This window comes from Colletotrichum fioriniae (genome assembly GCF_027942845.1).
Source record: "Colletotrichum fioriniae strain IMI 355084 chromosome Unknown scaffold_4, whole genome shotgun sequence".
In the NCBI taxonomy this organism is placed as follows: Eukaryota; Fungi; Ascomycota; class Sordariomycetes; order Glomerellales; family Glomerellaceae; genus Colletotrichum; species Colletotrichum fioriniae.
In genome coordinates, this window is record NW_027076840.1 from 189,276 (window position 1) to 216,002 (window position 26,727).

General features: G+C 53.4%; 4 protein-coding genes across 4 annotated transcripts; 2 read left to right on the forward strand and 2 right to left on the reverse strand.

Moving 5' to 3' along the window:
* Positions 1-4,310: 4,310 nt before the first annotated feature.
* On the reverse strand, positions 4,311-5,601 carry SFT2 (protein transport protein sft2; the record flags this gene model as incomplete). Its single annotated transcript, XM_053187987.1, has 4 exons — positions 4,311-4,463; positions 4,525-4,675; positions 5,045-5,165; positions 5,379-5,601. The coding sequence occupies 4 exons, from the start codon at positions 5,599-5,601 to the stop codon at positions 4,311-4,313; spliced, it is 648 nt and encodes a 215-aa protein (XP_053053949.1).
* A 6,675-nt stretch (positions 5,602-12,276) lies between these two features.
* N0V96_003924 (uncharacterized protein) lies at positions 12,277-13,887 on the forward strand (the record flags this gene model as incomplete). The annotated part of the gene is made up of 1 exon (XM_053187988.1): positions 12,277-13,887. The coding sequence occupies one exon, from the start codon at positions 12,277-12,279 to the stop codon at positions 13,885-13,887; it is 1,611 nt and encodes a 536-aa protein (XP_053053950.1).
* An 890-nt stretch (positions 13,888-14,777) lies between these two features.
* Positions 14,778-17,073, reverse strand: npr3 (Nitrogen permease regulator 3; the record flags this gene model as incomplete). The annotated part of the gene is made up of 4 exons (XM_065756978.1): positions 14,778-15,231; positions 15,281-15,736; positions 15,793-16,189; positions 16,242-17,073. 4 exons carry the CDS (start codon positions 17,071-17,073, stop codon positions 14,778-14,780), a joined length of 2,139 nt encoding a protein of 712 aa, XP_065614191.1.
* A 2,809-nt stretch (positions 17,074-19,882) lies between these two features.
* Positions 19,883-21,194, forward strand: N0V96_003926 (uncharacterized protein; the record flags this gene model as incomplete). Its single annotated transcript, XM_065756979.1, has 2 exons — positions 19,883-20,614; positions 20,673-21,194. 2 exons carry the CDS (start codon positions 19,883-19,885, stop codon positions 21,192-21,194), a joined length of 1,254 nt encoding a protein of 417 aa, XP_065614192.1.
* Between the last annotated feature and the right edge of the window lie 5,533 nt (positions 21,195-26,727).

Consider the following 26,727-nt stretch of genomic DNA (forward strand, 5'->3'; position numbering starts at 1 on the left):
GGTGAAGCAGGGCATGCACCACCTCATCTAATAGAAGACACGCCCGACCATTCATCAGACTTTACAAGACACCTAGCGTATAGGAAGACGAAGAGGTAGGTAGGTAGGTAGGTAGGTAATTTGGAAGTCTCATTCACCCAGAGCATCCAATACGTCCATGTCTCAGGCCATCTGCTGTGAGCAATAGGAGTCAAAGGATGGGACGGGGAGCAAGCCGACCTAAGGTATCCATCCATGAGGTGCCTTTAGGTAGGTAGAAGTGGGAGAGCGCGCAGGAGGCCGAGGATGGAGGGGTCACCACCGACTGACGTGGGTTGGGGCGTCCACTGACTCCAGTCTTGTCTTTGACGGGGCGGGCGGTGGCCGAAATATTTCCTACCTGAGGCCATGAGGCCGCTGGAGGGGACTAAGGCATGGTACCTCACAAAGCCTGGACCAGTCAGGAAACGCGGATACTCAAGGCTTCCGACGACATGGGTAGGCTTAAAGTGGCCAGCAACGGCAGAAATTGCCCATCGCTCCGACCCGGCAGGGCAGGGTAGACAAGCAAGGCACTGATTATTACATACATACCTTACCTAGTACACTACGTACCTTAGTCAAGGCAAGGTAGCAATAGCATGGCACAGGCGTGACAGGCAGGAAGCAGGAAGCAAGACGCACCGACGGGACCCGACATGGCACAAAGATTGGTGGGAAAGGCAAGCCCATCATTGGATCATGACCTCGGTGTAAGTCAGAAAAGGTTGAGTTGTGTAAGGAAAACACAGGTCAAAGGATAGTACTTGGACGAAAGGGGACAAAAACATAGACATTAAAAATAAAATAAAAACATATACCGATTACCCCTCCCTCCTCTCCTCTTCTGGTCAATGGCCTCCACCATGGTAGCACGGGTAGCCTGTAAGTGTTAGTCTTTGCGTAGTCACTACCTCGCTTTGCATCAAACCGAATCCTGGGATGTCTCTACCTTTTTGTGGTCATTGGTTTTTTTTCCTTTCCCTCTCGCCTACCAACTCCTTTATCCGTATCTAGCCCCGGAATGGTCTGCCCGCTTCTGCTTCTGCGTGTTCTTCCTGCTGGCTACGACCTTCTGCATGCGTGCCCATCCCATCCATTCCTCCTCCGGTTCCTTGTCGGCTCTGGTGGGGTTGCGCGAATATAAGTCGGTTGTTCACCAGGCCAAGGCAATTTCTCTCATTTTTATCATGTGCCTTTTTGTGTGACGACCCTTCAGCCAAAGCCTTATTCGCCCGTGTCGATTGTATCGTATGTCGTGGAGTGCTGTTGTCGACCTATGTACAGACGCACCTCACTGCGCCGAAATGCACCACACCTTCCGCTCGAGCGGGCAGATGGATGGTTTCGATTCTGCTGCAAGTCAGACCTAGGTAAGTATCTGGGCCCTGTGAAGGGGGGACTGACTCCTAATATTGCCCTTCACTTATACATCGACATCCTCGTAGAAGTTGCAAGTTACCTAAAAGGGACTCTTTGCGAATTCCAGTTGATATGTCCAAAGTAAGGCAGGTGCGTCGAGGCGGTATGCACTTTTCAGTTACCTTTCGAATGACAGGCGCCATTGGCTACATCGGTACGTACCTGGACGCGGAGAAAATGAAGACTGAGAAGCCCGCTTGACTCTTGGAATCCTCTCCATTTGCATATTCACGGCCCACGCACAATTCCTCTCTCTTTTGCAATGATTGTCGGTTGGACCGCCTCTCCTCTGCAGTCTGCGTTGCATTCAATCCTCTGAATCCCCATGACCAGCACTGAAGAGGGTAACGGTAAGCGCGGTTACAATTCTCCTTGTTCAAACTCCAGAATGTGGATTACATAACCACGCCACGTTATACTTCGAAGCCCTTGTCCCACGAGCGTCAAATGAATCTACCTAACTGTCTACAAGTACGAAAACGCCGCATCACTGTGCCACACATACACACACACACACACACATAAACACCGCCACAGGGCGTGTCCTTGGTCATTGACCTTCGGCCAATCTTTCTTTGTACATTTTGTTTTCGGAACGACTTCCGGGCCCTTCTATGCACTGGATGGTGGCGGAATATGCCACGGTTGAATCTGTCGAATCCTCGGCTATTGTAGTCGCGATGACCACCTCTCTCACGTTTATCGTATTGGCTGCCTTACTCATCATCGACACCCTGAGGTCTATATGGGCAATATCAAAGACGACGATTTCCCATGTCCGGTTCGGCGGTTCGCCTACGGATACGCGGTGGGCAATTCCCGACCCCGGCCGCAATTCTTTCCTTCGTCTCCTTCCTTTTGACATTTTCTGAGAGTTTTTCTTTACGAACGATAACCCGGCAGGCCAGCCCACTCCTTTGATAGAAAGATGCGCCTTCGTGGTTCACCCCGACACAGCACAGTCTGGTAATCCAATGCATTGTATCTTTGTCTGCCTAGAGCCAAAAAGGCTTAGCAAGCCCTGCGCAGGCAGTCAAAAACGATTCAGGCCAGCCACACTGGCTAGGCGCCTTTGCTTATGATGTCTCGACCTCCAGCCACCGCTCGAATGGCGCAAAGGAGTACAGTCTGATGCAGAACCCTGGATAATTTTACCCGACATCTTTCGGAAGAAGCTCGTTCGGAACAACTTTTTGCAGGGAAAGCCAAGTGTGACGCGCGTTGAACACGGTGAGCCTCTTCTTCTGGCACATTGAATATTCGCGGTTGATAGACAGGGCATGGGAACCGTCGTAACCAAGCCGCATCAAAAAAGCTCATCTAAGAGGGTTTACGCACACGCACCTGAACACGGGAATTTCGGCCAACAACCTGTTATCCCCCCCCTTCCCTCTTCGGCGAAGCTTCCCAGCCTCCCAGGATCCCATTTCACAATCAGCGCTTCTCCACCGGGGCCCTTGAACATTTATCGTTTTCTCTCGAATGAAGTGGACTGACTCGCCTTCCGAGGCTTCCTGGCCGTGCCGGGATCCACCGTCCGAAGTGGACACTGCTTCGGTGACTTTTCCATCCCCCGTGAGATCTTCCCTCTCGGCCCCTGATTACCAAATTATCTCAGCCTTACAATGAAACCGACGGCGGGATTTGATAAGTCCAAGGCAGGTTACCCTTGAGCGCCGAGAGTATCACTTGAGAGGTGAAAGGATCACGAAAGTCACCATTACATTTCCTTTTCTCAGGGTTCTCGGCAGAGGCTAACCCGTCGATCATTGTGGGGCCGGGCTGTCCAGAGACCCTTAATGAAGAAAAGAAAAAAAAAAAAAGAGAATCCAAAAAAGACAGATAGGGCATCCAAGCACACGAAGCCTAACGATCTTCACCCAGTAGTACGGGATACATTCATCTGAAGAAGAGCCCATATTGTTTGCGTCCCGCATTTTGTAACGTTCCTTCATGATACCTACCTAGTTTCTGATCGTTCAAGCTGACAAGTCAAGATGTGCAAGTGAAACTCACTCCCACGAGTTTCCATGGAGACGGCTACTATACGAGGCGGGTGTGTATAGCCAGCAAATGATCAATCTTCACATTCAGTGGTAACACTTAACTTGCGCTAAAAAATAATAAAAATATAAAAACAATACATGCCTTTCTGTGCCGGAGAACAGTCACTCGATGGCCCTTATTCATGAAGCTCTCGGCAGGGAAAAACAAAAAGGCACTTTCGAGACTGTCGAAGCCCGCAGAATAAATGCGCTGGTTTCAGGTGCAGCGACTAATCGGGTTGTTTTCACAACCTCGAATCACTCCCTTGGCAGAGACGGAGAATCCCCATCGGGTGGGGGAAAAAAAAAACGAAGGTGTAAAGGAGGAAACCTGGCCCACGAAGGCCCATGGTGTCCCTAGTTGAACTCACATAATGTGATCAAACGATGCCGGGTTTCTTTCAAGAGTGTCTTCATTGTGATGACTCCCTCACTGGAAGGGTTGATGTATGGCTACTGTAGGGAAATTGGCGACGTAATCCGGGGGAACGGCTGTAGATGGGACTCATATTCCAAACGAAGAACGAAACAAAATGATTGTGTCCGAAAGGTGGAACATCATCATACCTGGTCGGGGAAATCGATTCAAGTCAAAGTCATGGCCTCTCTTATTAGTGGCGAGTTTGAGCGGCCAAGTCTGCAGCCAAATGCTCCGGCTATCTGGTGCGTTTACATGAACTACATTTTGAAATCTGCCTTTTTCGACACTCTTTTTGCCCACTCTGTATGCAAACATGAAGAACAATGCCGACTAGCTGCCGTGGTACAATCATCCATAATCATTTTTCGTCCTCATCTTACAAAGTGTACATGAGAGCTCCAAGCTCAACCCGTCATCCAGGCAGCAGCCCGTCTGGCGCCAAACGTGGTGGCCAGGCGCAGTCCACTCGAGCCCATAGGGAAGTAGCTGACTAGGTACCAAACGAGGCAAGCCAGTTGAATGACAGCCGAGATCAAAGTCAAGATAGTGCTGTGAAGCTATGTCGGAGTCAGCCGGCGTGCTTTCACCTCGCAATGATAACGACGTCATGGTACTTACACCGAGAGAGAAGTACATGGAAAGCCCGAGCGATCCAAAGTAGGCAGCAGTGAAAGGCAAACGCGGTCCAGAGACAAGGTGTTTCACGTATGCCATCGGGCCCATGACGGCCGCGAAGGACGCCAGGAACAGGAGGGAGCCAAGTGTCCATCTAGGAAACGATAATGTTAGCAACAGGTACGCAACTCGAAGATGGCGAACGCGAACGCCGTATCAACGCTAAGCTCTTCGAGAGTCCTCATCACGCCGTACGATCACCGGATAAGGTGTTCATAACTAGCTCGCCATGCAAGATCATCTGGCATGAAAGGCGGGTAGATACAGAGGGGCAAGGCTACATTCGGGTACGGCACAATAGGTACCGATCCAAACACACCTTTGTCGATCTGCCGCGCCGGCAACTAGCCGGGTTGATAAGCACCCGTGGGATGATCCTCCACAGGAGCACGGAAGAGAGCAGAATCGCCTACGACAAGGCAAAGGACAGAGGATAGGGAGAGAAGGGAACGTGGAAACTCACAGAATCACAAACTTGCGCGGCCGCACAGCTACTACCGGGAACAAGGCGAAGCAGATGACGAAGCAGGCGAGGGCGCCCAGGTTGCAAGCACCAAAAATGAGCAAACGGTCCCATCGACTCACTGGAAGTGGAATATACTACGTTAGCATGGCTGTTCCGGAGAAGATGAAGCGGACACGACAACACCACCTCGTAAGCCCGCCTGCTCACATGGCAATCCGAGACATGGGAAATCACAACTAGAGGCCATGCCAGTTGCAGGGGAGCTGGGAGCTCAAGGATGAAGCTGCTAGAGGTGGTGGGACGGCAAAAGCACACAGACGAAATGACTCACGCGTTGCGAAGCCCTCCTCCTCCTCCCTCCTGTTGGCAGCAGGCAGAGGCGCGCCGGCGCCCTCGGTGGTTGGGAGCTGTATATAGCTGTTGTTTCCAAAGGGGTTGAGGGACTTGATCGAAGACATGAGGCCGGACTGTTGCGCCGTATTGACGGGGACGTCCTGGTCCCGTCGTGACCAGCCCAGGGAGTTCATCGAGTCTCTGAAAGAAGCGGACGCCATCGTAACGGTGGGATATGGGAACTTGAGAGATGCAACTATGACGTGCTAGACGCAGGTGTCGTTACTCCCGCGGAGACCAGATAAACAGTAAAAGATGCACGCAAGAGCGGGAGCGTCCTCTCTGTGCGTCAAGCAGTATTTGGTCAAGTGACAGGCGGCCCTTGACAGTATCGGGGACAGTCCGCTCGGAGTCGGTTTGCGGAAGGGCTGCTATTGGGTGGAGGGCGACTTCGGGGTGGGTTCCGTCGAGGGTACTGGGAGAGCACGGGAGTAGATGACTGGTATAGCGCGACAGATGAGCGTCAGGAAGACGGGTGTCGAGCTGCTTCTCCAGAGCCAAGATGGTCAGCTTGGTTGATATACAGGGTCATGGTCCATGATGGAGGGGAGGGTCGGATGGCGCATACGATTAAATGTGCACAAGAGGGTGGGCTATTGGGAGACCACCTGTTCGGTTTGTGATGCGACGTAGGCTGGTCTTGATCTCTTTGTGGTGGCCTAGTGTCCGCGCGTACCGCACCGTGTCGTAATAACGTAAGTCTTAGAGGCAGACGCGAAGACGAAGGCGAAGGCCAAAGGCAAACGGCGAACGGCCTGAGGATGGAGGGGGGGGCTAAGGCGGCTGGTACACGAGGTTGATAGCTTGATGAAGGGGGTGGGGAGGTGATGGAACAGGACGGAGGTTGAGAGGCAGAGGAGGCAAGGCAGGGTGAGCTTGAGAATGTCTCAGAGCGAAGCAGCGCAGGTGCACCAGGTGCGGTTGAATTCGGCCAATCAGCGGCTGCATCATTCCCCAGACACACAGACCACCCGTCGGCTGGAAGTACGTACCCATGATCCCCCCGAAATCCGGGCTTTTAGCCAACCAACACAGCCACCAGCGTTATCGATTTTCTGGTCCAGCACCTCACCACACTCACCCACGCACCACATTCACCTTGAGACCTTGAGAACATGCAGTTCCATTTCCTCAGACTCAGTCTGGGTGGGTCCACAAGGTCATTCTTATCCTTAATCGGCAGCACATGATTGGAAGCCTTCTCCTACTCCACACCCGAGCCGACCTTCCAGAGGCACTTTGCAACCTTTACATTGGCGCAAGAACCGCGATTCTGACAGGTTCACCATCTTCTACGTTCACTGATACAGTGCGGCTGCAACTCTGAGACTTGCTGCTGGTAGCCGTGCAGGAGGGGGAAAGTCGAGGCCGCATCAAGCAGGTAGAGGCCACTTGGGGTAGGATTGCCGCCGGCACTCACTGCGGAGCCGACGATCACATCTTGGCCAGGGGTGGTTTTCCCAGCAGATATTCGTCCTGTTATGCCGTAATGGTGGTGGTGATGATCTAAAGAGGAGCCAAACGTTAGGAGACATTGTTTGAGATATTTGTCACTGCCGCTGGCGCCGCCCATCTAATCACGACACTCTTCAAATGTTGAACCAAATTCGCATGTATCTTGCGGCAAGAGCCCAGGTTACACACAGTATGTATACGCCACAGGGGGCAAGGCTCGAGGGTGATTGACATCACAGCGGCGGCCTCTCGATTGTCTGAGGTGCTTGCCAGACAGAGGTATGAGAGAGGTGTGTGTGTGTATGTGTGTGTGTGTGTGTGTGTGCTACCCCAAACGGGATATACCCAAGATATCAATGTATGCGACAAGACGGCGGTCAAGCTCTTTGTCTTTCTGTTAAGCGAGTCATAGTCAAGGCAGAAGGATGATAAGGCAAAGGTTCGAGGCGGTGAAGATGTTTGCACCTGTTCCAGATGTCGCGAGTTTCCAAGGCTCTGGCACACACAAGTCTTGCATCGACCTGGGTAGATATCTCAGATTCGCGGATACTGGCTCTCCCTTCCATGCCTGAACTGAATGCTGAAAAGCCAACATCTTGGGCGTCGACAAGGCTTCTCCTAGTAGGAATGTGTTTGCTGGCGGGGTTTGCGTAGGCCTCTAGAGCCATGTCGTCCAACTAGGAGTCGAGCCGGCCATGGACCATGGGGGCGCCATGGGTAAGGTGTTCTGCGGGGTTATGTGAAAACTGGTTCCTTAACAAGGCGATGCGAAATGAGACAGAATCCCATATCTAAGCCAAGGGCATTCTGGGGCGTTTCTGGCCTCGGGTTCCTGGCCGGGCAGTCTAGGAGCCATGGAGCAGCCCAGTTTTACATGAGTTCGTGATGTCTTCTTTTGAGAGAAAACCAGACATTTCAAGTGCATGACCACCTTACTTCTGCCGATCCTTAAGCAGGTCCCGATGAGCGTCGTGAGTCGTCGCGGCCGGCGCGGGTCCAGTAGGTGGGTAAATTGTCTTAGCCGTCTGACTTGGAGGCATCACGGGGTCCGGGCTGCCCTCCATCTTATCCCGACTCGGACCAAGAGGCTGCCAAAACGTCCCGGTGAGGGTAGAATGGGGGTGCCACCCCCGGAATATGGGACGAGTCAGGAGATGCAAGTGAAGTGACAAGCCTCATCCAGATGATATAGTATCTGTTAATAGAACGCGGCCTTGATATAAATGCTAGCGCGTTTCCCTCTGTGCCAGAGAGAGAGAAAGGAAGAGGAAAGAAGAGAAGAGAAAACGATTGAGCAAGCAACACCTCAAACAACAGAAACGACCAATTCTCGACTCTCGAGTTACGTGGAAAACACAAATCAAGAGGAGGTAGGTGGAGATGCCCCGTTCTGGGAGTTGGCAAACGAAACAAAATATACGGGACCCAAGAGGGAAACAAGAGTTGACAAGGGAGGACAGAAACAACCAGCCGAGATCCGGACACCCAATACCCAATACCAATGCATCAGAAGCCCCAAAGTTCCTTACCTTTACCTCGACTCACCGACGCACAGACCATCGACACAAGACACCATTCCATAGGAACGCTCTCATTCATACCAATCAATACAGGCTTACCATCGCAACTCATCAACACCGACCTAGAACGCTGGGATAGTAAGGTGGAGAGCAAAGAGACCAGGAAGTAGACGATACCTACCTTACACACACACAGCGCCGGACATCACCGCCCAGGTTCTCTGAAAAGTTGGAACATTCAGGTGTAAAGTTGGTCACTGCTTAGTGATCGCGAATACGTGTGTGCGCGAGTTATCTAAGAAATCCCAAGCCGCCGGGTCCGAAACCCCTGCGCATCGGCGTCGACAATACAATTCGGGGAGCTCTCACTCCGGTCTTTTCTCGAGAAAGAGGAGCACGTTGAGTCCGTCTCGCCGACGACCCTTCTTTTACCTTCCTTCTTTCTTTCTGGACCGACCGGGAGCTTTGCTCCAGACATCGGCAGGCGGAAACCTAATTTTGCCCGCAGCGACCTCGTTCCTCGCACAATAACGGCGACACTTGGAGCGACAGCAACCAAACCCACTCAGGTCCTATTTCGAGAGGCAACCTAAGTACTCTGTACTATCTATCCTCTGTACCTACCAACCTGGAAAGAAGGCAACGAACGCACTCTACCTCACCTTAGCTGCCTACATTATTCTATCTTGCTCGAGACATTGTCTTTTTTTCCTGTTTTTTTTCCCCCCGCGCAAGAAATCACATCTGCGTCTACCAAACGACCCTGATATACCTAACCACGAACACCAACGTTACCTTTCGCCCTAGCAGTGTGCGAAAAGACGCACATTCAGCGATCGACAGGGATCACCGCACATTACCACTCCGAGCCGTTTTCCGACTGCGATCTTGGCCCTCTCCTCTTCAGACTTCTCCAACTTTCCAGTCGTACCCGTGGACCTTTACGGTGAGGTGTACCCGCACACAGGCCGCATTCCCCACGGAGGAATTATTTCGTCCTACCTGGAACAAACGCTCCAAAAACCGCCCCCAACCAACAGTAGAGGACCCCAGAAACCGCTGCACGTCAACCGCACCGCTTTTCCAGGAACTAATACCTATCCAAGTGAGTAAACGCCACCTCACTTTCACATCAGACATTATTCAACTAACCGCCCGTTGTTTCTGCGTTGAAGATCTAGAGAGAAAGACATACTTCGTCACTCCCTCCTCCTTCTCCTTGGCAAGGTTGGTACACACTACTTTGCGCATCCTCCAATCTCCTTCTCTTCCTTAAAACGTAGCCTTCCTCTCCCCCTACCTCGTTGAGTTGTATTCCACGACTCAGCCTCACAGCCGCTTCTTCCGCCACAGATTTATTATACATGGCATACCCGCCCTCTTCCATTCCCTCTCCTTGCATCGCATCCATTCACTTGCTCCTTTCTTCCCCCTTGTTCCTCCTACTGTCCTTTCGCGGATGCCATATCTGACTGGCCCAAATACAGCTACCGGTAGTCAACTGCAACTTATTTGCTCACCACGCCTTGGTATCGGCGCATACTCAAGAGAGACAGACACTATATCCGCCCCAAGCATAGCATCCTGCATTGCTCGGCCATTTTCAAGTATAAGCAGTCAACTGTCACTGTACCAAGGGTCCGACAACCATCGCAGCAAAGACCTCCACCTGTCTCCGACCCGTCCGAACCGGCGGCAACCCATTTCGTCCGTCGCACTTTCTCACGCACTCTCGAGTGTCACCAACAATACTTCAGTCCGACATCCCGCCTACCTATACTTAGCGGGCACTTCACAGCAAGCAAGCAGACCAGGAAGCAAGCATCAGCGCCAAGTACGGTAGCAACACCAAGAAATCAGCACACCATCTTTTTCTGGTATTGGACCCCTCCTTCCCTTCTCTTCCTGTCGACAAGAGCTGCTTTCCACCACCACCACCACCACCACCATCCTCACTCTCACCTCTATTTCCTTCTTGTGCAACGTCAAGCGTCAGGCGGAAAGCCGAGCCAAAGCGTTGTTGTCGTCGTCACCTCTCGAAAGGAACAGCATCTACCGTGTAAAGTTGGGAGACTGGGTGAATATTACCCACCAGCCATATTCTTCTGTAAGTCTGCATCCGTGTCCCGTCACTTCACCTCGTCCGTTCTCCTTCGCGTTGCTCTTATTCCCTTTTTGCCCCTCGGCCCACGGACCGGGCTGCAGACATGTCATGCTCGATAGCACAAGCACACCTCAAGGTCCTGAACCACAAGTTGTCTTGTCCTATCCTGGCAAACCCTGCCTGCTTTGAACCCCTTCACGACCCCTTGTCTCTGGGCCTGGATCACCCAAGCCATGAGGCGTGCTTCACGCCGACCAAAGTATCCGTATTCATTCCAGTAGAGGTGTTCTAACCTCCCTTGCAGCGGACGCGTCCCATTTTTATTTCCTGAACAGACGCAAAAGACGCTGCACCTCCGTCACCAACCAAAGGCAACTAACTCACCGACACGAGCTTTACCTTTTCGCTCCCCCACAGCTTTGGCAGAGGTAAGGTGAAGCCGAAAGAGGGCCCTCCCCAGCCCCAGTCCCAGTCCCAGTCCCCGTCCGCCCCCGTCCCCAATTCTTCTTTTTCCCCAAACCTACCTTACCTTACCTTACCTTACTCACCTTAAGGTACCTTAAGTACAAGGTACTTGGGTACCCTCGCCTCTTCCCCGCCCTCGCCCTCGGCGTCTGGCATCGGTCTCCCGCATGGGCTTTCCTCAGCACCCCCTCCCCCCATGTACGGATAATCGTGCACTTGAACAAATACTTGACACTACCTACACACGTCCTTCTCCTTCAATACAGTCCTAAACTAATTCTTCCCCAGCCCAGTCCAGCGCAGCCGTAGCGCCCAGCCCCGAGGCTCCTACACCAACTTCTTACTCATACCTACTACTTTCGCTCACCCGCACCCGCATCGAACCGCCTGCGCACCACACTACAAACCCCCGACTCCCCGACACCGCATTTCCATCGCAACTTGACAAGACTCAACTCTCTTCTTCTTCTACTTCTCCTCCTCCTTCCCCTTCTCCACCTCCCTTCAAGACTCGACAAGCACTCTGTCCTCTATCGCCTGTCTCTGCTTCTGCAACCGGACAGGCAGCGATTTTCTACTCATCTTTATACATTTGTGCGACAGGCGACCTAGATCGCAAACCTTACCTCGCTTACTCCCACACTCTCGCATTCTCAGTCTCTTTCGCGCGCACACTCACACACACACGCCCCCTCTTAACCGCCTTTCGCCTCGCTACCATCTACGACACCGGCTTTCCTTACTTAAGACACATCCCCGCACCATCCATATCACTGCAGTGAATGGCCGTGTAACAACGGTTTTGTGTGCTGTCGACCAACATTACATATTCCCTGCATTTTCCCTTTTGCTCGGTGAGTCAGTCCTGCCTTGGTCGCGTTCTCCTTCCCATACTCGCATTCCTCTCCCGCTCGCTCTCCCTGCCTACTTTGTCTAGGTGGCGTTCAAAACTGCCTGCGCCTTTGTGGAGAATATCCGCATATACAATCCCCGGTTCATGTCTGTCCGACAGGAAAGCAAAACTGCGCGCAGCGACCCTCGGAGCACCTTTGATTTGCGCAACCTCACTGTCGTATTCGGCCGGAACGCTGACGAGTCAACTTACTACAGCTCTGACCTCTCCGAGTCAAACTTTCCCGAATTATTCCAGCATCACAGTGCAGCCCTGTCATTGCACTTCTTGACGAAAGAGGCGGTGTGAGTAATACAAGTCAGCGAGACCTCGCAAAATCGCCGATCCAGCATATACTAGAGGCGGACTCAAAATCCACGTCGTGTCAACAGTACACACAATGGCACAACACGGCTTCGGCCAGTTCAACGGTGGCCACGGTGGAGGTGGCGGCGGAAGCATCGATCCCAACGACTTGGCCATGGGCGGAAACTATGGATCATCCTACTCCAACAACTACAACTCCAACTCGGGAAACACAAACGGATTTTCGAGCGGCTCTGCCCTCTTTGGAGACGATGAGCTACTCGACGGCCTCGGAAGCCCTACCGAACAGCCGCTACATGGCCATGGCCAGGACTTTGGTAGCGGAATGTCAAACATGGATATGGGCTTCAACCAACCCATCTACGGTTCTCATCATGGCCTAGACCAAAACCACATCAACGGCTACTCCAACACCCCCGACGGTGACCCCATTCAAAGCCCTTTCGTGCACAGTTTCAACAACTCGGGATTCGCCCAGATGCACCACCGCCAGGCTCTCGGCACGTCGCTTCAGTCTCCCATCTCCTACTCGGGCTCGCCCCTGGCTGGTTCGGACCTCACTGGTGATGCTGCCGAGACCAACTACCTCAACGCGAAGAACAGAGCTAGAATGGCACAGGCTATGCAACGGAAGAGCTCATCTTCCAACACTCGCAGCCCCATGACTCCCAAGTCGGCAATGCACTCGGTACCCATGGCGACCCAGGAATCTACTGGCTTCGGTCCTCAATCTATTCGGGCCCAAGGTATGCATGAGAAATCACCATCAGGAGGTCAGTGGATGCAGACCCCAACGGGAAGCATGGCGGCGTCCTATGGCTCTGGCTTCTCGTCGCCTATTCAACCCGGCCTCGCTCAGCTCAACGAGGTTATGATGAAGGGTGGCACATCGATGCCCGCAAAGCTGGGGGCTCAACCCGGTGGTGCGGTTTCCTCTCAAGAGATGAAGCGCAAGCGGCGTCGGGAGTCTCACAACCTCGTCGAGCGACGCCGCCGAGACAACATCAACGAGAGAATTCAAGATCTCAGCAGACTAGTCCCCGCCCATCGCTTGGAGGATGAGAAGATCCGCAAGATGATTCAGAACGGTACCCCGCTCTCGCCTACATTGTCCGGCATTTCGAACCCCTCTCAGGCCACCTCAGGCCTTGCTGGTCCCGGCGCACGCCGCGCAGCTGGCGCAACAGGCAATATCACGACCGGCCTTCCCCTCGAGGACAAGGATAAGGGCCCCAACAAGGGAGATATTCTGAATGGCGCAGTCAGCTGGACGAGAGATCTGATGTGGATGCTGCATCTGAAGCTGCAGCAGCAGGAGGAGTTGATGAACGCCATTGCGGAACTCGGTGGCCATTTCCCGTTTGAGCTCACAGAGGATGAGAAGCGTATGCAAACCGAGTTGATGGAAGCCATCTCCAAGAACGAAGTACCAGGATACTCTCGCACGACCGGATCTGGTCTTCGAGTGCCTCACCACACCGACTTCCGCGGCGAGCCGATGAATGGCTCAGGTAACGCTGGTGACGGCACTTCTGTCAGCCCAGGCGCTACCAACGGCACCGGTCTCGCCAATGATCTCAACGCCGGCAGCGAGTTCTGGAATGATCCGGATGATGACGACAGTGGTCCGACCTCGCTGAACTTCAAGGAGGAAGACGAGTTCGGCATGGATCTGACACAGTAGGAAGGACTGTTAGAATCCATGACGATTTCCCCGTCGTCTTCATTCTGATGTTACTGCGGTCATCTTCTCAATTCAGGTTCCTGCTCTGTTTATGCATTCGCGCAGCCATGGCATCTTTGTTGCATCCAAGCGCGTTGGGGCGGTCAAGGATTTCGGTGGGAGACGGCGTTGAGAGGTCTTTTTCAGTTATATGGGCGGCCAGAGGCTTGCCAACAGCCAGTGAAGCACAACGTGGAGGAATGGGATGTGTTTGGTTGGGTCGGCTCGGGGTCTTTTGGGTTTCCGTTTCCGTTTCTGTTTTCTGGGTTTGTTAAGCATCATCATCTACTGGGAGACGTGATACCTCTGGGTTCGGATGGGCATTGCACAAGGTCTTTTCTTTTCTTTTTCAAGGTCATCTCTAATTTGCAGGGCGGGTATGGGGGAAGGTTCGCGGGTTCAATATCTTTCAGGCAATCTTTTTGTCCACAATTGTTCTTCTCCCTGTCCTGGAATTATTTCTACAAATCTCTTCTCTCAATGCTTACACGCAGTCTCAGGTTCAACACATCTGCTTGGGATCACTTGGTTCTGTTTGTTGGTTGTACCCTGGCGTGATTTGTCTTCCAGACTTCGCGTGTCCATTTTGCGTTTGGCACATCAGGGGGAAAGTAGCTTCCACCTGCTTGCTGCTTCAGTTTCCCGCACACATACAATGATACCCTCCCTTTCTTTCCATAACGTATGAGCGGTGACCCTGCCGTATGTTCCTCTACATGATCATACTAGCACAGTGCGTGTCGTGATTCTTGTCTCTGCCCATGTCCGAGACTCTCAGCTTGCGGCATCTCGTGAAATGACCCTCTTAAAAATCCCTCCTCGCATGCGATGCCATGCAAGTGACCAAACGCCTACCAGTGCCTCACACAAAGCAAATGCTCGCTCATCGCCGTCAGCAGGTTCCATGCCTCCTTACGCTTCATGTCTTCCTGCAATGCGATCCTCTCTAGAGCCGTCTGCCCGTTGAAATACTTCCACATGGCCTGCCACGCCTTGGCGACCTTGGGATCCTTGAACCGCTTGCCGATGGCCGCGAGGTAGAGCGACTCCTTGCCCGTCGCCTTCTTGGCGTCCACGATGATGTGGGGGGGCATTCGCGCCAGATGCGGCGCTTCGTTGGTCGAAGGATGATCCGTCGCCATAGGCGGTAGCTTCCGCGCGTGCGCCGTAGCCTTTTCGGCCGCCTCGCGCTGCGTCTTCTCTGCGATGCGTTCTAGGCGTGCCTTTTCTGCCGTTTGCTCAATGTGCGACGGGATGTACGCTGCGATGCCGCTGCCGAAACCGCCGCTTCCACTCCCACCACTGCTGCTCCCTCCCTCAGACTTCCCATCTGCCGCGTCGAGTACTGAGCTACTAAGTGGGTTGCTGGTGCTGAGGGGAAGAAGTATCCTCGGCCTTGCGCAGTTCATCGCTTTCGAGCTTGTGCTCGACTTCGTAGATTATCTCGGGCCAGACAACAACGTAGGCGAATGTGCATAATTGCGTCACCCATGCCCCGCGCATGAGCCAAGCGAGCATAGCGAGGTACGTGGGCCGATGGGCTTTACTCGGACAGTAGTGTTTATATGATCTCGGCGCGTACGAAAGCTCGGCGAGGAAATTGGTGAGCGGCGGTGCGAGGGGGAACGTTTTTTGCCACTCGAGGCTTGCCCTGGAGAGGTTGCGGGTATCGCAGTTCGGTGACATGATGTATGTGTCGCGGGCATGGAGGGGCGGAATTGCTATAGCACGCCGCCAAAATATGAAGTGTTGCGCGTACTTGCGCACTTGGCTCAAAGTCAGGACGTTGCTCTGGCCTACTTGATAGAAACTGAACAAACATTAGCAAGAGTACGTGGTGGGTTTTGAAGGGCTTTCACCACTTACGATTGCGTTGGCTTCGACAGTCGGGCGAACTCGACCATGGCTACAGTGCTTGGATCCAAATCTGCCTGTAATTCGGCGATGATCTTCTTCTCATCACCCATCAGCAAGAGGGCAAAGTTGCGGTCCAAGAAACCGGGCTCGTCTAGGGTATCTTCGCCGATGAACGAGTTGGCGGTCGTCAGCCAGAGGCCTCTCTGTTCTGTCTGTCCATAGTTGTGCAAGTCCGTTACATAAAACGGCACGGGAATCTGCACAGATGGTGTGACTGGGCCCAATGCTGTGTCGAGCTGAAGGGCCGCAATCTTGTTCTGGGAGACGGCCTCGTAAATGTCTTGGACAGCAGCTGCGAGAGACGATGTCTGTAGAATTTCGTCCCATAACAGACTCATTTTGCGCCCTGTATGAATGTCAGCGATTTACATCCGATGGTGCTCCGTGATCTGGCTTACGATCTTCTCGTCCCTTATCCTTCAGGGCTGAAATACGCTTCGACTCTTTCCACACGAATTCGCTTCGTTGCTGGCAGTACTTAAATGCCTTGTTGATCTTCTTAATGATGTTGAAATAGAGTGTCTCGATGAGTTCTTTGGCCTCATGTTTCTTTGGGTTTAGAAAAAACACCAGGTTGAACATAGTCATGGACGCCCGCTTGTCGTCAGGCTCGTCTTGCTGGGGCTGTTCTTCCTCCTTGGAATCATTTTGCGACGCCTCGGTGCCATTGGGGGCATCTTCATTATCCTCATTTGGGTCGAAGTCGACATATACTGCCGACTCCTCCGTGCGCACCGACTTGGATCTCTCTGACTTGGCCTTCTTGTTTTTCTTCTTCTTCTTCCACGTCCCACTCTCGGGAACGTGGATGGGATATGAAACACAGAACAAAGGGTCCAGAGAGAGTTGGAAGAGCTTCTTGTGGTACGCTCTCCCCGGGGTCAGAATACTGGCAAGGTCTTTGGTAGGAAAACCAGCCACATGCTCCCATGGTACGATTTGCGTACCATCTTCGGTGATTAAGTGATCATCCCCGGCAGTCCATTGTTGGAGCTCGTCCGCGTTAGCATCGGAGTCGAGAGATGCTGAGCCGGGCGCATTAAGACGCTCCAGTAAGATATCGTCATACTCGGCCGAGCCATCGGCTGGCTCGTGACTCTTGGACTGCGCGTTGGGCGGCAAGACACTTGGGGGATAATGGAAGACGAAGTTGGGACCATCACGAGACCTGTTGATAACCAGCGCTACGGCCAAGAAGTTGGACGGATTCGGGAGCACGGGCGGCGCCATTTCGGGAGCGATAAGAGATCCAATGGCGGTTGTGAAAGCTTATGGCAGGGCGGTCAAGGACTCCAAGATGTCAACGGTGCCGTGCCCGGCGATCATCGCTCAGAAGTCTTTTACCGTGGCGGCTGTGTGCAAGGAGAGTCGGCAAAACCTAGGTGTGGATTGATGCGCCAGAGGAACTGGCAGTCCACATTCCATGGGACTCAGACCAGCAGGGCGAGAGTGGTACATGCGGCTATTTGTCGTGGCTGGACCGTAGATGGGATGAGGTAGGTCGCAGGCTCGATCCGATCTGCTGTAGTAAGCCCAGGTTGGACGAGGGTGGTGGCTGGATCGTGGGAATTGGAAGTCGACGAGCACGACCAATAGACGTCAAAGTCCGCGGTACGTATCCGTACAAACGGCCCAGCAGCCACCGGAAGGTGCAAGGTGGTCCGAGCACCGCCGGCCTGGCCCCGTCACCTTCCTAGGCGGCACCTCAAGGTGGGGTTGAGGCTCACAAGGTTTCGGCTGAAGGCAGGAGGAGTGAGAAGTGGACAACCGGCAAGCCCCGTCAGACCTCAGTCTATCAACGGCTCAAAAGGCTTCTCCTACAGTATGTAATGCGAGAATGCGAGCTTGAACCTTTCGGTATCGCATACCTTTGGCTGGAGTGATTATGATTAGTGCTCAGCCAGAGGTGTGGCCCGTTTAGGGATGCCTATTAGCTAGCCGGTTTGACGCAAAAGATGAGACACGGCATCCGACTGCAGTTCGCGATCAAGATGCTTAGGCCGGGCTGGACTTGATTAGACTGCAGGAGACGAAAGACACAGAGTCGGTGAGGCCTCTTCTAAGGTAGCCTACGGTAGTATGGCTTGAGCGAAGATAAAGGTGCATCGAGGGAATGCGCCTCTGCGACAGCCGGATGCGAAACGAGCGATCGTTGTATGTATAGCAATGTTGGCACTTAGTTCCCGATCCTGGTTCACTAACAAAAGCAAGACTGTCGTCATTCAAAGTTGCATTGTAGAGATGGTGAGTCGATACGGGTTTCCGCGTTGATCATGACTGGAGAAAGGGGCGAGGAGAAGCCTCCGAGAAGGTGACGGTGCTCTGCGGATACAACACCTTAGGTACCTTAGGGTCAACTCCAACGATGACGAAATTCTAGCATGGCTCCTGGGAATCGGAAACAACTATTGGATGGAACTGGATGAGGGGAAGCTCTTGAGACGGTCCAGAAGGCAGGTCCTACGATCCAATCCAGGCTCGTCAGGCCGTTGTGGCTGTCGCACTGCATTGCCGAGCAGCTGCAGGACCCTTAGATGTCACTGCTATGGACTCTTGAAAGAAGTCAATGCTTGTAAGGTAAGGTATGGTACGGGTTTAGTGTAGGCCACCCAATAGCCCGAGGTGTGGAGGGGGAAGGGAACAGGACTTGGGGAAAGAGAGGCAACAATGACGGTAAGGGCGCCTCAGTCGTTGTGGTTTCGGACCCCATTCATTTCCTCGTGCCTACTTACCTCAAGACGCTTACCTTAGACAGTAGGTAGACTGCGTATAGGTAAGCCACGGAGATGGATGGCAGCGTGCCTTGGTCCCTTCTCCTAGGTGCCCATGCCGTGACGCTCGTGCCACGCGTCCTGCGTCCTGTGCAGAAACAGAGACACTGCCAACAAACGAGGGTAGAGTCATTCCAGGTTGAGCTTTTGCTTGAGGTCTGTCCTTGCTAGCGGAGGCGTTGTTGGGAAAAAGCGCCCGCGGGAACGCCCCGGTCCCCCAATCACAACGGGTTCCCACTGCGGCACTGCCCCCGCTCAGAGAGACCCTGAACATGAAGAGTGAAAATCTGCTCCATCAAAAGCTCTTTTCCTGTGTCCGTACGCGCATACACAGCACACCCGGGAAACTAATAGTAGAATCAGGGTCTTGGGAGAAAGGGAAGGTACCTACCTACCTTACACAGTAGAAGCAGGCCCACTCATGTGGCGGTCGTAAGTTGAGCAAGGCACGAGGTAATTGGCTTGTTCTGCGAGTGTGGTCTCCATAAGGTCCCTGAAGGTGGAAAGTGGGAAGTTGCTCTGTTCTGCACCTTCTTCACATGCTCTCTCTCGCTCAGTCTCTGTGTCTCTGTGTCTCGTCCAGTGTCCACAGTCTCTCCCTTCTTTCCTTCTGATTTCCTACCTCGATTCGTTGACCGACGACAAAAGAAGATTAGCCACACGCACATACCGTAATTTCCCCAACGCGAATCTCACTTTAAACTACCAAACGCACCACATCATTCCCAGAGCCACTACCACTTAGCACTTGGGTACTCCCTAAGGATACGGAGTACTACCTTTCTCTTTCATACCTTGCGGGATCCGCACGAGGAAGGAAAAAGGTCTCGTGCTCGGCCACCATTATCTCGACGGCGCCAATCCCAACCCAGTACCCCCTCGTCTCTCATCTTTTTCCCAATATCAATCCGACAATACCCACCTTCCTCTCTTCCCACTCACATCTCTTCTCCCCACAAGCGTGAACCACCAACATATCGCCCTACTCCTATCCATACCTACTTCGCCTTATCCTATCGCCTTCTGCTCCTCTCCCGAAGAGCCTCATCCTTACTACCCCTTGACGTCTTGCAGACCGCCGTGAGCCCCTTTCCGCGAATATTCAGACCACCAAAGCCGCACGACACTAGCGACTGAACAAACCGCCGAATTCCACAGAGGCATCCTCATCCAGCGATTGACCTCTTCGGTATTGTCCCTGCCCTTTCGACATACCCATCCCTTCCTTCGCCCGCATACTTTCCCTCGGTCATCCCTTCGGTCAAATCATGACCCAAGGTGCAAGCAACGGCCACCCTAACGGGTCGGCGCTGCCTCATGTCCGAACACTTCCCCTTTTCTACGACAGCGAAGACTCCCAGCAATCTGCGACTAGTCTAATCCTGACTGTTCGACCAGACTGGGCCTCCGACGACTCCAACATCGAATTCGTTCGCTTCACCGACGGCATTACCAATACCCTTCTCAAAGCCATCAACAAGCGAAAGGGCTGGTCCAAGGAGGATATAGACAGGGAGGCCATCTTGTTGCGCGCATATGGAAATGGAACCGCTGTCCTCATCGATCGCGAGCGCGAAGCCCAGAACCATGAACTGCTCATGAAGCATGGTCTTGCCCCCGAACTGCTCGCCCGATTCCAAAATGGCATGCTATACCGCTTCATCAAGGGCAGCGTCACAGCCCCGGAGGACCTGAGGAAGCCACACATCTATCGAGCCGTCGCCAGCAGGTTAGCGCAGTGGCATGCGACTGTGCCCTGCATTACACACCAGACGTCGACCAATGGTAATGTTAAGGGCCACGATCAGGACCTGAACGCCATCATCGACAATGCCGCACCTGGGAAGCCTGTGCCGAACCTATGGTCAGTGATGCAAAAATGGATATTGGCCCTACCCAGCGACACACAGGTGCAGAGGGAGAGACAAGACAAGCTTCAGAAGGAGTTTGAATACATTGTGGAGGAGTTCAGCCAACGCCCCGGGCTAGGTGTTGAAGGCGTAAGTCATATAGAGCCGTCACGATCCGCTATGGTTGCTAACGGTTCTCTCGTAAAAGCTGGTTTTTGCCCATTGCGATTTGTTGAGCGGAAACGTGATCGTGTTACCGAGTACCCAGCCCGCCAAAGGCCCTAAGAAGGAAGCCACAGTGACATTCATCGACTATGAGTATGCCACGCCGTCCCCAGCCGCTTTCGATATTGCCAATCACTTGGCCGAGTGGGGTGGATTCGACTGCGACTATAACTTTATGCCCACCCAATCCCAGCGTCGGGAGTTCATTGAGGAGTACATCCGCTCATTCTACAAGTACTCCGAGAGCAACACAAATGTTGATATCGAGGCGGAGGTCAGAAAGCTCACACACGAGGTAGACCTCTTCCGTGGCGTGCCAGGATTCTACTGGGGCATCTGGGCTTTGATCCAAGCCGTCATCTCAGAGATTGACTTTGATTACGCCTCGTATGCGGAAACGCGCCTGGCTGAGTACTGGGCGTGGAAGGCAGAGAAAGATGGCAGCAGAGCCGCGGCTGGCAAAGAGAAGCCCCTGCGTGAGAGACGCTGGGAGCAACTGGAGTAAAGTGAGGACCTTGATACGATCGAACTTGACTCGGCAGGCTACGGAGATCTGAAGACTGCCAGTCCTTAAGGGACAAAACAGAGAGAGAGAAAACAAGCTTTCCAGGGAGTTTTGGCGAGGAAGGGTTTCTGGACGTCAACCTCAACTGCGAAACAGAAATGGATTGAAGCAAGCGAAGCATAGTATCAGTATGGGCCGGCGTCATTCAACATGAGCTCGACGAAGGCCGGGACCGAGCTCCGGGGCGTTTGGGGGAGGGGTTAGATGGGAGTTTTCTTCATATATAATCCATCAAATACCACGCAAAGAACGAGAATTAGGAAATAAAATAAAACTTGACTTCCTTGACCAACGGGGGAAAAAAACCATCTTCGAAAACGGAGAATGGGAGTCGGGTTTCATGAGTGAGTTACTAAAAGGATACACACATAAACGTACCTGATAACTAAGTAGTGTACTTGGATCAAAAAATTCCTACGGAACTGCCAAGGAGATGATACTTTCAGACTCCTGCGCTAGGCGACCCCAAGAAAGTCTCCAAGAAAACCTCCAAGAACGACTCCAAGGCGACACTCCAAGTCTCCAAACCAAGTTGGACCCGATTAAGACTGAAGTCCGAGAAACATGTTTGGTAATAAGGTATCAATAGCCCACCCCCCGTGCCCCCCGAACTGGGCCAAGTTACCCGACGGTCTCCTTTCCGGGCGAGCAGACGACGGCAATCTACCTTAGCCACCCCCGGCTCCCCGTTTTGGCCCCCCAAAAATCCAAACCAAACCGTCTTAATACCGGCCAGACGGATTGGTGGACCACAGCCGCTGGGCGTGAGCTCAGAGCTCTAGCTACGCACCTAGGTATCCGTACATCCACCGCCTGTCCACTTGCCTGCCGCGAGTCAAGCAAGTGGGTAAAGGCGGCTGCAATAGAGTCAATATTGCAAAATACAAAAAAGAAAGCAACATATGTGGCCCGCAGCGTCGTATGTGTGCGTGTGCGTGTGTGTGTGTGTGTGTGTGTGTGTGTGTGTGTGTGTGTGTGTGTGTGTGTGTGTGTGTGTGTGTGTGTGTGTGTGTGTGTGTGTGTGTGATATCTGCGAGCTGCAAGCACATGCTAAAATTGAGGAAATTCTGCCCACCTCACCTGTCTTCGTACATAGCCGTATCACTTCGTACTCTGTCAGTCCGTATGTGTACGGAGGACCCTGCCCGAGAATGGAACACCCACCCCCTCCCCTTCCAAGTTCCCCTCCTCATTCATTCCTGCCGTACGAATACCTTGACAGACTGAGAGAGAGCAAAGCTTGGACAAGCACAGCTGCACACACCCTGCCGTCCTTCTCTCCTCACTATTTTCAGCCTCAGCACTGACCACATCTCTGGCGCCTGGGCATTTGATGAGGATCGATCTCTGTGCCCTCCATATTGCCATCAGTGCGTCCTTACCGATACATTTACCAAACCTATCGATCGTGGAGAAGACGAATGCTGACGTTTGGGAGGCGGGGGGTTTAAAGGACCTGGCAACCTCACACACTGCCGATTCGATCAGGTTCCCTCACGCCGTCCGTACCTTGCCTAACCTAGACACATAAGCACGATAAGAAAAGGTATTTTGCCTAGGGCTGAGTATAAAAGAGGCTCAAAACCAGCAGTAGTGTATAGCCATAAGACTGCATGCCTGCGTATAATAACAACATCGGCAAGCAGCACAGCACTGACAGTGACACAGACGACTCGCTCGCGGGTACGCGCTGTCCAATCGAGATCTGTCGAGTCGAACATGGAGATCGAGGGGAGGGGGCTCGAGAGGCAGCCGGCTGCCTCGCTCGTGTCTCTGTTGGAATGAGACAGGCGGGTAGTCGAGATTGACGAGAAACCTAAAAGACTAGGAAACCTGGTGACGGGGCAGTAATTCCGCTGTTTTCCATCCCATCCTGTTGTCCTTTTGCAGAGGTTTCGTTTCGAAGGCTGGAGCCGCTGGGCCAACCGTGCTGCTTCTGACGCGCGTGGAACTGGCAGATCGAAACAACGGGTGAAGGCTTCGCCGATGTGCCTATTCGAAAATCAAATCTGGCGGAACGTCTGATTTGCCAGAGGGTTACGAAAACGTGTCCGCGCCCGAATTGACCCCAATAAACTGCCAGATTACGCAGTATTATTGATGAGACACCTCGGCCATCTACTTGGGCATCGGGTACGTCGCCTTCTGTTCACGAGGCTTATTTGACTAATTTGCCGTCCTGTACGATGATGTCTTGTTCGGTACCGAATCCAGGGATCAGGATACTAGCTGCCGGGGGTCAGAATTAATTGGCTTGCAAGGAGGATGAACTCCCCCACTGGACCGAACCAGAGCCAGCTGATGGCCCGAGAGTCATCGGGGGGTTATTCATGTCGATACAAAGTCTGCCGTGCGGTAGAAAACGTCCGACCAACCAACGTTCCGGAAATGCCAAATGGTAACCTCTGGATACCAATTCAAGCGGCTAGGAGGATGCTGGGATTGCCAGGTGTGGTACGGGCAGTGACGGGTAGATGGACTGCATGCTCCTCATCTCCTGCTTTCATCAACTACAACTCAAAATCTAGCGACATCCCTACCTTGGAAAACTTTTGACTTCATGGCAAGACACGGCTCATGTGCCATGGCGAACGAGCCATGAGCACGTACCAGGGCATCATGGTCTAACCATGGGGCTATTGCAGTTCAAGCCGCGAACATTTGAGTATCGTTGAACTTTACGTGCCCTTCGCCGTGAACAGGGTCTATTCGATGTCTTGCGGGCCCTCTTAGTTGGGCTGAACTCTCCCCTGTGTGCAACGGCCAACTTCATATCGCTTAGTAGTGCTGTCCAAGGAGAGTTTTCGGCTCGTCAAGTAAGTTGTCTTGACCGTGTTAGATGATGAACCGACGCGTACGACTGTGAACCAGGGCTTCTGTTTGCAAAAGAAGGATGTAGTCAAGTTGGTCTCGTGTCCGAGACGTTGCGTACGATTAGAGAGTACTACGACTGGTCCAATATCTTTCTTCACACACTCTCCGTTAAAGTGACTTTTGACTTCGTCCAAGAGGAGAACGGCAGGGATTGGTGGGGAAGGGTTCCAAGAGAACCGTCCATCCAGTCGTGGTGCTTCGATCGAGAGACCGCTTGCCAGGCCTGAGGCCTAGAGCCTGGCAACCCCATCCGCCGTGTGACGGTCGACGCTGCATGTCTATCGCTGCTTTAAGGGCAGGTTTGCTCAGCAAGCTGTGGTTGTGATCCACCCCTTTCGCCGTCACCCGCAGCAGCCATCTGCAGGTTGTAACGGTGACTCGGCACATGCTTGTTTCTGCCGGGACTGCCCCCCAGCATCGTACCACGGACTCCATGGCCCACGTGGAGCCTAGCAAGTTGGTCCGTGTGGCGTGGGCGTGGCCATATAGACGTGGGTTTGGCTCCAGGTGCCTTCTAGATGCGTCTGTGACGGGAAATACCCGCGTCGTCGAGCGACAGAGCGAGATGAGATTCGAGGCGAAGACCAGTCAGGGCTGTCTTCTTAGAGCTGCAGCGAGGAGCTGTTGCGCAGGCTGGTGGCTGCGCAGACTGGCGGGCAAGGCGGAAATGTCGCAATTTCTTGCCCACGGAGGGATGCCCCTGCACTCGCGTGATGCTTCGAGAACCGCCCCCAACCCGGATAGAACCTGACGTTGCAAGCTTGCACTAGCGAGCGAAAAGCCTAAGGGAAAGCCAGGCCAAGTTCAGCAGTCCATGGAACGCATTGTTAGCTGCTGTGTAGTGTACACCATTGCGACGTAGAAGCGCGAAGCTCGTAGACTGCAGTTGGGCTTTCGCCGGCATGGAAGATGGCCCGCTGAGGTACTGAGGGAAAGCTTGAACGGTCAGGGCAGCGAGTGGTTATGTGCTGCCAATGCAGCTGACAGACGTCAAGACTCGTGCGAGGAGCAGACGGACTGGCTCGAGACGAAGCCGAAGGGTACACAAACAGGACGGAGGCGGCGGACGGGCAGTAAGGCTAAACAGACGTTTAGTGTGGTCTCGTCTGATGTTTTTCTCTCCCTGTAACTAGTCGGCTTTTGTTTGACTTGGGGGCAGCGGCCGGCGGTCGGGGAGTCGGAGATGGCGCAAGCGGCCCCACGTCGTCGACGCCCACAGCCAGGCTCATGGGCCCCATGAACCCGTTGGACGGAGCTTTCTGGCTACACTAGTATCTTTCTCCTAAGCCCTCACTTGCCCATCACTCTGGTTGCTTTTGCCGCAGCTCCTCCACTCCCAAGGCGGGAAATAAAGCGGTAAAGAACAGAACTTACCAGGAGACCCTACTAGAAGGTAAGGATAGGATTCATGGAGGAGTCGAGGCTCAAGGGGTCGGAAGTGGAAGGCAAACGTGCCAGACTGGTTGTGGTTGACTGAGAGAGTGTGTGTGCGGCGGCTGACCACCCCCTCAACGACACAACGGCTGTAAACTTCTTGTCCCTCTCCTCTCTCCCCAGCCCGCAGTAGCTCAAGATTCCGTGATGTAGCAGTCATCATGATAGCAGCTCGAGGTTGCGCTGCGACCACGGCGACGGCATGCGGCGTGAAGGCAGTTGGGACAGAAACGCGTTCTGTTGCGAGCTGCTGGTCAAAAGAGCTAGGAAGCTAACCAGTCAAGCAAGTGGCTAATGTAACTTGGTAGGGAAGAAGCTGGGATGAGGCGGGGGTGTGGGATGCCAGACAACAGGGACTCGAGGTGTGTGCATTGGTTGTGGCCCATGCCCCGTGCGAATCGGAGGGCGGTACGGTTCGAAGACGGGCGTCATTGAATGGGAGACGGGCGAGGTAAGGCCGAAGGGGGAGCTGATAAGAGGCGTAAGGCGTGCGAGGCCAACATATGCTCGATAAGTCCGCTCCCGCCTTACCTGCTAGATCCAGAAACGTCCATGGCGCAGTCATGCGGATTGTGTTGCCACTGGTCGACTGTCGACTCTTCCTGGGGGTGTAAGAGAGAGGGGAGGAAGGGAGTCAGAAGGCCAGCAGGCTCAAGGGCGTTATGAACAGGCTGAGCATGGGAATGGAAAGACGATAAGGACGGCATTGCCAGGCCAGCCAAGATGAGGCAAGGCAAGCATACCGTCCGTACATAGTGTCTGTCCGGCCATGGATCGGATGCGCAGGTACGGTGAGGGTACATCGAGACCCTTGGATAAACATCGGTCGGATGGCGGCCGAAGTCTCCCACTGTGCGTTCGGCGTGATGGAGAAGGATGGACTGTTGGTAGTCGGCTGTACCCTTTACGTAGCGAAGGGCAGACTGTCAGAGAGCGGCACCGAGCTAGAGAAAAGGAGAAATACGACCGTCCATGACACTGTTCGGTGCTCTTCGTGGGTTCGTCAGTGCAGATCCAGATCATGGAATGATGCCGGTGATGATTGCGCCGGCAGGCATAGAAGACGATGAGGGACAACGTGCCTTGATTAGAAAGTACCTCAACCTTGGGACGGAAAGCCCCTGATACATGGTCCAGGGATATCCCGTGGCGAGGTGGTCGAATT